Consider the following 11125-nt stretch of genomic DNA (forward strand, 5'->3'; position numbering starts at 1 on the left):
ATGGTGTGAAGTTTCTTTTTCTCTTTAGAGAGTTCAAACTAATGAGCTCTCATGACAAACTGTTAGAAATTTGCATCATTATCAGTAAATGTGGTTTGTGTTTTCTTGTTTTTGCCAAATAACAAGGCTAGCCAAACATGTGTCAAACATAATGCAGTGTGTGGTTGAAGTGACTGATACTTTGAAAATAGTATACTAGAACATGTTCATAGATGGGTGTTTTTTTCCATAATTTTTTACATTTTAATGATTAATGAATCATCTGAACATTTGATTAATATTTTTCAATTTATCACTAAACTTTTGCATCTTCGGTTGTATTTTTCACCACAAGCCCACAATCAGTTTCATTTACATGTATTTCAACTTTTGTCACTTCCTCCTCTGGTACTGGAAAGTATTTTGGTTCCCTGCAGCTGATTGTAGATTAGATTCACATGACAAATCAGAGAGCAGACGCACCAGCGAGTGTATGAGGAAACTATACTTCCTCTTTGAAGAGTGAAGGTCCATTACAAGCGGGTGCACTTTCTTGCTGGAACAAAATAACCCTGCCTGAGTATTCTGCAACAAGGTAAATGCAAAGCAATTCTTCTTATCTGTAGATTGATTGACTGATATTCTGATATCAAATGCTTGTGTGTGTGTATGGTGTGGATAAACAGGGTAAAGAGGGTAGAATACATTTGCTGAGATAGAAGCACAGCGTGTATATATGTATATAGCGGTATATATCATAAACATGCAGTATACCTACACTAAGTTAAGCCTGTATTTTCTGTATCTGGCTGAAATGTTTTGGGGAAGGAAAGACACATTACCTCAGTTTTTTTCCAGGCTACTGTCCTGATTGTGTGGTCCATAAAAGATGGTGAAATGCTAAAAAAAAACAAAAAAAGACCAGACAAAAAATATGGCACAATTTTTCAGAATCAAAGTTGCATTTTCCCATTGATTGTTTTGTCTAAAAATCTAAAGATACTAATTTTAATATCACAAAAATAATAATAATAAAGAGAGTTGCTCATTTACAACAGTTCAACAGATTAGTCGACCAACCATTTCAGGATTATATGTACTGATATAATGTGAATTGTTTTGTTTTTTTCTTTGCAGGATGCACATTTTGTGTGCCATGTTGCTTTTGGCCTCTCTAGTCTGCAGCCACTCTTCACCTGCCTTAAATAAAATGTGGAAAGAGTGGCAAACCATACATGGCAAGGTTTATGATAATCAGGTACGACTGTCTAAACCTTAATTTCTTTCTCTTCATCATCATAAAGACACACATACACTCTCAGATCATCAAGTTGGTGTCTTTGTTTTAGACTGAGATGGTTTTCAGGAAGGCAGTGTGGGAGAAGAACATGCACCTGGTGTTTAGACACAACCAGGATTCCTCAGCAGGAAAACACAACTTCACAATGGGACTCAATCATCTGGCTGATATGGTAGGAATCAACAGTTTTTGTTTTCACTCTCCTGCTCAGAAAACAGGCTGTGTAAACTTTCTAGTGTCAGATCGTACACTAGACAAACTCATATCTAACACCTGGGCAACACTGCCTGTGTGAGCGGTGCTTGAAAGTCGCAGAACCTTTTTTTTTTTTTTCGGCACCCATGTTAACATCTTAGAGCAGCCACATAGCCAGCGTCAACAGCACTGCTCAGTCGGTGCTTTAGATGCTGCTCAGCTGCAGCACATCTAGAGAAACCATATGACGCTTGCAGCTTTCAGCAAAAATAGACAGTAAAAAAATGATTTTGATCATCCTATTCAGTATGTTCTTTTAAATGTGAAATACTGTTGTTAGAGCAGCAGAAAGCTTGTGGCAGATACTTCACTCATTTATTAAGAGATGCGAGCTCTTGCACTGTCAACGACATAGTCCTGCAAATGTTTCACAAGCCCAGGTGGAGGCTTGTGTCAGATTTGAGGAGTGTTCTTGAGATATCGCATTCAAAAGAATGAGTTGGAATGATGGATGGACTGACATGTTACCTAAAAACATGATGCATCTGTCTATGGTTATCACTGCTGCATATCGGTATCACAAAAAGGTACTGGTGTCGTTATTTTTTACACGATACCCAGCCAAAGTCACTATACTCCCCTCTGCTGTGACCAAGCCAATAATTGCACTACTTTCATCTGCCAGTGGAAAAATCTCATGTGTTATTTGTAACTAGATGCTGTTTTGTAATTTTTTCACTGCAAGTTTCTGCACAGAGTTGGTGACATAATGTTTGACCAACCGATTTTTTTAAAGTTTCTTCCTGGTTTATTTGTTTGGTGTTTCTTTTTTATCTTGTTTGTTGCATTTTGTTTGTTCTTTAATTCTTTGTGTGTTTGTTGTTGACTTTGTTTGCCTGTTTCTTTCTTGTTTCTCCCTTCCTTGCATTCTTTGTGCTGCCTTTCTCTCCTTACTTCCTTTAAACTTCCTTACATTACCTTTACTTTCTCATTATTTTCTTCCTTCTTCACTTCAATCACACTTTTCGTTTTTATTGTCACCACTTTGTAATATGACAAATAGAATAACTGACTTTGTTTTGCTCTATGAATCATCTGCTAATAACACGGCCATAGTCAATAGCTTGGATTATAGTATGTTCAGTTTTATTTGACAGAAGCTCTAGTCTGCTGGCTGAATGCTGAATCAAACTGCTGTATTGCATACTGCACATCCAAAGACACACTAAAATAGCCTCATGTCAACAATAAAATGCCCATTTGTAGCAGAACAGAGGAAAAATTATTTTCCATATTTTTAGGATAATTTCAAAAATTCAAGATATCTCCTGTCAAACTGAGGTTGTCCTGCAAACTCCAGTACCAGTGTTGTGCTCAGATATTGGCAGTGCCACTATTTAGGACAAAAAAGAGATCTCTAGGGTTTACAAACTACATGATAACCATTTTATCACAGAACACAGTCCTCAATATGTCACTAGCTCCTCTCCCTCCCGGGAGCTGTGCATACATATGCGTGACATTATAACCTAAAGTGGATTCACACTCATTGACCTCTGAAGACGGCTGCCACTGACCAGCATTTAAACCTGCACCCTCTGTGGCTTAAATTAAACCCCAACATATAGAGCACAGAACTAATCTTCCTTTATACAATCTGATTAATTTAATCCAGTATGGCCGGGCCAATCTGGACAATCAGTACTATTATAAAGAAGAGTACATCTGGGAAGTTACATAAAAGGAAAAAGTAAATGCAAAGTAGCATTTAATGTCTGGGATATCATAAACAGGGTAACAGTACAGATGTAGTACAAAGGTTGAGTTTTGTTTTGTTGTGTGTCAGTGTGAATAATTCAGTTCTGGTATTAGAAGAAACAAACCTTTGCAGCAGATGAAAAAGCAGACAAATTAGATGAATTAGATGTTTTTTTTTAAACAATAGATTTTACCTGACAGTATATATATAATGAATGTGATATCTATAAATTTTAGATTAGTAAGTGAAGAAGCTTTATGTTTTGTAATTAAAATTAGTGTGGAGACTGCAAATAAAATAGAGTAATGTAACATAATATCATACACAAAATGTAAGTGCAGCAAAATTAAAAAATATATACAATGCAAAAACAACAAATGAGACAAATAGTCCCGCAACATATATGGCCACATATGTTTGTTAGTACTTTCTAATGCAACCCAGTGGAGCTTTTTCTGAATTATTGCCCCTACTGGTGGCAGGAGGTCACTGCAAAAACAACATTTACACAGTGACTGTTAATTGTCCCAGTCTGAAACATTAATCCAGTTAACGCTGTTGAACAGTCACAGTTTAGTTACATTTAGGCACCAATACTTGGGTGGGTTAGGTTAAAGAAAAATATCCAGGCTGTTCTCATGCACTATTCATATGTATACCCTGTGGTGGACAGTAATTAATGACATTAATTTAAATAAAATTTTTCTTTTCTATCAAGACAGCTGAGGAAGTCAACGAGAAGCTGAACGGCCTGAAGCTGGAGGAGCCCGTTCATTTCCAAAATCGGACTTTTAAAGAAGCGAGAGGCTTATCAATACCTCAGAGTGTGGACTGGAGGAAGAATGGCCTGGTCAGTGCGGTCCGAAACCAGGTAAGTAAGGGTCAGCTATTTTAAAGGGAGGAAATAGAAAATCCAATAAATACATGGTGGCTATAAACATACTGTGTGTTTTTTAGGGGTTATGTGGGTCCTGCTGGGCCTTCAGTTCTTTGGGGGCTCTTGAGGGCCAGATGAAGAAGACCACAGGCGTCCTTGTTCCCCTGAGCCCACAGAACCTGGTGGACTGCAGCACCAATGATGGAAATCATGGCTGCAGCGGAGGATACATCTCTAAAGCTTTCAGCTACATCATCCGCAACCGAGGCGTAGACTCAGAAAGCTCTTACCCCTACGAACACCAGGTGATCCGCCTCATCAGTGAGAGCAACATTTACATTAAATTAAGTGGTTGGGTTTTTATAGAAAGATTAACCTTACATATAAACATGCAACTAAGAGTTTGTTTGTTTGCTTTTATCATTTTTTCTTTTTTGTTTGTTTCTTACTTATGTCTTTGTTGCTTCTTGTTTGCTTATTTCTGGTTTGTTTGTTGTCTTTCTGTCCATCTTTATTTCAAGATATTTCCATAGCTGGTTTGAATGTTCGGTAATTTCAGAATATCTGATGCTCAACAATTTTGAGACATATTGTAGCATCATGCCATGTGTAATTTTCTCAAAACTTTGGAAGTCAAATTTGTGTAACAATGACACATTCATTTTTATATTTTAGAGACGGAATTTTGTGTTGGCCAATGTGTCAAATACAAAGTAAAACAGCTCTGTTTAGGCTTAAGTCATGAGAATTTTAGGTTGCATATGAATATTTGTTCTCTTTACATATAGTGTGATTGAATAATGTGTAATTTACTGTAAAATACTGTAATTTGATATATATTCAATTATATAACAAAATCAAGATACATAACTTCCATAAAATGTGTTTTCAGAAAAAAAGACTGCATAATATTTCTTAGTTTCTTTAAACAGTGATACATAACCTATTTTGTAAATCTCACCTCTATATTTATAGAATGGGAAATGTCGGTATACTGTCCGGGGAAAGGCCGGCTACTGCTCTAATTTCCATATCCTCCCACAAGGAGATGAGAAGACTCTGCAGGCTGTGTTAGCAACGGCGGGGCCGGTCGCTGTGGCCGTGAATGCCATGTTGCCATCTTTCCATCTCTACAGAGGAGGTGAGGTTACTGAATCCGTGGATTTAATGCAGAGAGAGGTCAACTGATGGCCAATGGGTTAGCACTATTACTTTTAAAACACACCTTGAAGAAAAACTACGGTAAATAATTTTGTGGTACTGAATGAAAGCATTTGCATTACAACTCTGTGTATGTTATATTTTATACTCTGTTATTAATTCTTTTGTTACATTTAACTTATTGTGAACTTTTTTTTTAAATCGCTTTTGCAAAAGGTATGATTAAAGGAGTTCTATAGGATATTCAGAGTGCACCATGATTCAGAGGTTGTCTGAACACAGTTCTCCACATGAAAGAGCTTGAGCTGGCAGCTAACAGCGCTAACATTCGAACAGTGAAAACAATGGCAACAGTGACAGAGCAAACGGTGTTAACTGGGAGTAAACTAGAGGGTTAATGCTAGGCTTCTCAGATGACACCTTACTGATATTAGCGTCAACAAGCAGGGCTCACACATTTTTCTCACGGTAACTACAGCATTGTTGAACCTTTAAGTGTTTTCAGAAATGTACTCTGCTAATATAATTTCTGCCAGTTGGGTTCTAACCATATGCATCTTTTAGGTTTATACAACGTACCGAACTGCAACCCAAAGTTCATAAATCACGCTGTCCTGGTTGTGGGTTACGGCACAGACAGAGGACAAGACTTCTGGCTCGTAAAAAACAGGTGACTTTCTGTTCTGGCCGGAGTTCAGCTGTAAAATGTGTTTACCACACATGTGAAAATATGTTTGACAAGTAATAAATATTAAATGTGAGTGTTTTTGTGATTCCAGTTGGGGAACAGCGTGGGGAGAAAAAGGCTTCATTCGAATTGCCAGAAACAAGAATAATCTCTGTGGCATTGCCAGTTTTGCAGTCTACCCTACGCTGTGAAAGTGTGACATGTCATCTGAATCATCTTGGTAGAATTTATATTTTTTATTCATTATCAGAGATCAGGTGCTCGTTTTAATTTTTACTAATGGAACTTTAAAAGAATTAAAGAATACTGCAAAAAAAAGTTTTAAGAGTTAATATTCCTAAATTACTGTATGTCTTGCCTCTCTCATAGGTGTTTACATTTTTGGATGATTATTTTAGGCCTTTTATCACAATAAACTCTCATTTTTCATTGTGACACTGTAAAAAAATGGGATGTGGAAAATGCTTAAAATTCTAATAATTCTGTAACTTAAGTTTAAATATGTAATAATGGTAATTATAAATATTGTTTATAATTGTATAACTTTTTTCTTTTTTTAACCTTTTTTTAAATATTGTTTTAATCTACTAATTACTTGCAATTTGTAGAACACTTCATGCCAAATTTTCCATTGCCTTATTACCCATGTTTTTGAAAGAATCACAAGAAAAGTAATGCCACTCCAGGTTTTTAAGGGTTAAAGAAAAGGACAACAAGCCTATTTGAATTGATCTCTTGATATGTAAAGACACAACACATTTAAACAGGATTGTTGTAGAACTCAAAATGTTGCATGCACTAGTATTAGTATTAGTCTGTGCACATCAGATAATCAATAGCCGAACATTAAGTGTAAAATTAAGTGTAAAATAAGAAACCTAAAACCTAAAGTATATCAGTATGCAATTCCTTAACTCTCAACTTTTTTTTTTTCAACTGGCCGATATACTGCAACAGCATAATCAAATTCCTAAAATAAAGTTATGGCTTTTAGTTTTGGTGTGTCTGCTCAATGCCAAAGATCAGACAGGCAAAGTTAGCAACTAGAAGCATTTGAACATGGTGGAGAAAACAGAACTAACAGAAAATAATATTGGACTCACCAGGTGCTCTGAATCAGGACTCCAAAAGAATGTTGATACCTGCTGGATGTATTTTTTTTAAAACAGCAGTAAATATAAACTTAAATGGTGATATGTCAGTGTGAGATCAAAGCATGTTTCTGCTGCCATCAAGTGGCCAAATCACTTATTGCAGTTTAAATATATGTAGCTGTCCAGTGAGCATGTTGATGTTTCAAGACTAGGATCTGCTCAGGTTGGTCACATTTTAGCATCTCTGTCATCAAAAGAGGATGGCTAATGTTACTTATCAGTGCTCATTTTGGTTTCTCATTAATCTGTTTCTCAAATAATAGCATAATACATAGCCAAATATGAACAGTGGGCAACCTGGTAAAATATAGCTCTGCTACCTATAAATTTGTCAAATTATATAAAGTGTGAACATCTGATATTTATTGGAAATAGTCTATATATATATATATATATATATATATATATATATATAATTTCTAGACATGCATTTCTTCATCTAGTTTATCAACTTTTGACAAAAGCAACACTCACAATATGCTTTTACAAATTTCCATGCAAATCTCTTAAACATGCACCAACACACAAGCTTTATGTCCACTGCTTCTAAATGATAATTGTTATCAGGTGGCAGTGCTTCAGTGAAGTCTGCTGCAGCTGTCCAATCAAGCCAGGCCTTTAATCTGATGTAGGTCACTATAAAAACTTCTGTTTTCATTGTATCAGTGACAGGATCTTCTTCTCCAAGATCAAGAGATGTTTCGGAGCCTGCTTCTCACAATTGTGTGTGGCTTTGCAACGGCCGTTATTAATTCAGAGTTAGATCGACATTGGACACTATGGAAGAAGATGCATAATAAAAGCTATCCTCACCAGGTAAAAAAAAAATCAACAAAATCATCTTTTGTTGGTGTGCATTTAGAAGTGAATCAATTAAGTGGAAACAAACTGATTTTTTTGAAGGAATTCTTTTATCTTTTTACATGGAAAATACCTTCAGTCTTTCCATAGTGCCATCTTTAAAGTGTGATGGATAACTTAAGTTATGTCTTTTAATGCTATGTTTCCAGATTGAGGAGTTAGGTCGCAGAAGAGTATGGGAAGAAAACTTGGAAATGATTAATGTCCATAATCTGGAAACCTCCCTGGGTTTACACACCTATGAGCTGGCAATGAACCACCTGGGTGACCTGGTTGGTGGACTATAGAAACATTTTCTTCTTAATTAAACCTCTGAATGTAGTTTTAAACTCCTGCCAGCAAACACATGCATGTGGAGTGAACTGACCTGTGCTGCTCTTCATTTGTAGACCACTGAGGAGATCACTGGCACTCTGACGGGCACCATTGTGCCCTCTGACCTGGAGAGGGGTCCTTCTGACTTTGTCAAGGTCAACACCTCTTTACCGCCATCACTGGACTGGAGGGATGAGGGCCTGGTGACTGAGGTCAAAATGCAGGTGAGGTATACCATAAAGAGACAGTATGTGGGATTTAGTGCCATCTAGTAGTGAGCATTGAAGATTGCAGCCAGTCAGAACTTCTGGTTACAATTTCTTCAGTGTTTATTGTTCAGGAAGTTTATTACAGGAGCTGAATTATCCACAGAGGTTTCTCCCTTTCCAAAACAAATGGACAAGGTGATTTTTTTTTTTTTCTTTTTTTTTTTTTTCTTTTTTTACTGGCAGAGAGATGCAGTTTCAAGTTAAAAATTCTCCTGTGCTGTTTAGCACTTGGCAGATATGCAACAGACCCAGCACGTGCTAATGTATGCTCACTTTTTTTTCTGCTAACTTGTGTGTGTGCTTACCTTATTTCTGGCCCAGACATTCAGGAGGTTTTTACAGGAGATGAATCATCCAGAGGTCTTTCTCACCAATGGACCTGGTGATTTTTAAACAGATTAAAAACACAGAATAAAGCAGTTTCATGGTTTAAAAAAAAAAAACAAAACTGACCACTCGTTGTGGAGGGGCTGCTACCTATGGTAGCTGATGTGAATGGACCCACTCCCTTTGCTGTGTAGATATAGATGGCTCAATCAAAAGTAATAAACACCATTATTTTCAGGTGATTATAAAAGAAAAACATACCTGTATAGTGTATATATCACTCTAAATCCTACACACTGGACCTTTTTTAATGTGGAACATAACTCTGAAGAAGAGGCAGTCTACATGAGCAACTTTTTCCATCTTCAAGGGTTCTTGTGGCTCTTGCTGGGCCTTTAGTGCGGTTGGAGCTCTGGAAGGGCAACTCAAGAAGTCTACAGGTGTCCTGATGTCCCTCAGTCCTCAGAACCTGGTGGATTGCTCCACAAAATACGGCAACCACGGTTGCAACGGGGGCTTCATGTCAAATGCCTTCCAATATGTCAAAAACCAAGGCATAGCTTCTGATGCAGCCTACCCTTACGTTGGCATGGTGAGCATCTGAGACAATTGTTAACATTTCAGGTCTACTCTGGCTAAAACTGATTAGCTCCCCCTAAAAATGACTTTCTTTCAGGGTGGTCAGTGCAAATATAAGCCACAGTACCGGGCTGCTAACTGCTCAGGCTACGGCTTCTTACCAGAGGGGAATGAGTTTGCATTGAAGGTAGCATTGGCTAGGATCGGCCCTATCTCTGTAGCGATCGATGCCTCCAGGCCCAAGTTTGTCTTCTACCGTCATGGTGAGTAGTGACTTCATGTCACTTCTAAAAATAAATTCAGTCTTAATTGGATTCCAGAGAGGTGAGTTTAAACTTTTCAGACATGTTTTGTGTGGCTCCACAGGAGTGTACAGGGACCACACATGCACCAACAATGTGAACCATGGAGTGCTAGCTGTGGGCTACGGCACCGAGCGAGGACGTGACTACTGGTTGGTCAAAAACAGGTTGGTCTGGGAACTTTGGTGTTCAATATTATTTTTAATGTATTTTCAGGTTTATATTCTAAATATTTTTTCAATTGTAGTTGGGGTGTAAACTACGGTGATGAAGGTTACATCAAGATGGCTCGGAACAGACGCAGCCAGTGTGGCATCGCTCTCTATGCTTGTTTCCCCATCATGTGATCAATGTGCATTTCTCACCAGCAGTTGGGATGGGACATTTTAAATAAACAATTTCATCCTTAAATTGTGGATTTCTTTTAATGACTACAGCTGCTAAATTTCATTAACTGTATGAGTGTACTCATGAAGTTTTCCAAAGGAGCAAGTACTTTTTACTTGTTCATTTGCCACTTTTTTCAAATACTAGCAGCACATTTTAGGGTCGCATAGAACCACAAGTTGGCGCCTGCAATACCAGCATATACCACTTTGTTCTGAGAAACTGCAGTTCATAAGTGCTTCAGGACCTTTTCTTTGTCCGCTCGTAACCCCAGAATTCAAAGCAAGATCTTCGGTCAACCTTTATCACAACTCTCAATGGGAATAAAAATGTTATAATTTCATATTGTCCAGTTTTCATGGCATAATTCTGTCTGCGTTTCCACTCTGAGCAGCAGTCGAGAAACTGTAAATCGAATCTGTCCAAATTTAAACGACTGACTTTAGTAGAAACCCACTCAATTTGTCAGATGAATTGAAATACTTAACTTCTGATGTATAAAAAAAAAAAAAAAAAAAAGCTGTACATAAAAAGGATTGGATTGTGTCTCTTGCCATCCATTTCGCAAACTGCAGTATAAACCCCAGCTTAGATGAATATAGGCCTACAATGTGTCATACGTGACCAGAGAATGCTCCTAAAACCCAAATAATCTCAGAATATTCATGTTTTAATAAAAAAAAATGCATTAATTTGGAAAAAGGCCCAATTCAGAATATCCTAACAGAATATGCCATTAACATGAGCCGTATCAATTCAGAGTATTGTCACATTCGTAATAATAGTGGAATATTAGAATGCATATAAACGTAGTCAGTAAATCCTTACCAGCACAGATCGGAGCAAAGGCAACAACATAACTGCACATTTCCAGTCAGCAGGCAGTTGGTGGTGCAGATTTAGTTGTAGTACAACCTCCTACTGACATTGACGTAAGTTTGAAGAAATACTATAGTAAATTGACTTAATGCA

At 37.3% G+C, this 11125-nt stretch overlaps 2 protein-coding genes across 2 annotated transcripts; both read left to right on the plus strand.

The window, feature by feature from the left end:
* Positions 1 to 447: 447 nt before the first annotated feature.
* Positions 448 to 6952, plus strand: ctss1 (cathepsin S, ortholog 1). Its single transcript, XM_088090037.1, has 8 exons — positions 448 to 574; positions 1117 to 1237; positions 1329 to 1451; positions 3952 to 4104; positions 4191 to 4415; positions 5086 to 5251; positions 5836 to 5941; positions 6051 to 6952. The coding sequence occupies exons 2-8, from the start codon at positions 1118 to 1120 to the stop codon at positions 6148 to 6150; spliced, it is 993 nt and encodes a 330-aa protein (XP_087946163.1). The 5' UTR covers positions 448 to 574; position 1117; the 3' UTR covers positions 6151 to 6952.
* Positions 6953 to 7766: 814 nt separating this feature from the next.
* LOC148186605 (cathepsin S-like) lies at positions 7767 to 10177 on the plus strand. The gene is made up of 7 exons (XM_088090038.1): positions 7767 to 7929; positions 8124 to 8246; positions 8364 to 8513; positions 9256 to 9477; positions 9562 to 9727; positions 9831 to 9933; positions 10014 to 10177. Exons 1-7 carry the CDS (start codon positions 7810 to 7812, stop codon positions 10111 to 10113), a joined length of 984 nt encoding a protein of 327 aa, XP_087946164.1. The 5' UTR covers positions 7767 to 7809; the 3' UTR covers positions 10114 to 10177.
* Positions 10178 to 11125: the final 948 nt, after the last annotated feature.

Source organism: Plectropomus leopardus, chromosome 17 (assembly GCF_026936395.1).
Source record: "Plectropomus leopardus strain MGB_pleo_1.0 chromosome 17, ASM2693639v1, whole genome shotgun sequence".
Lineage (NCBI taxonomy): Eukaryota > Metazoa > Chordata > Actinopteri > Perciformes > Serranidae > Plectropomus > Plectropomus leopardus.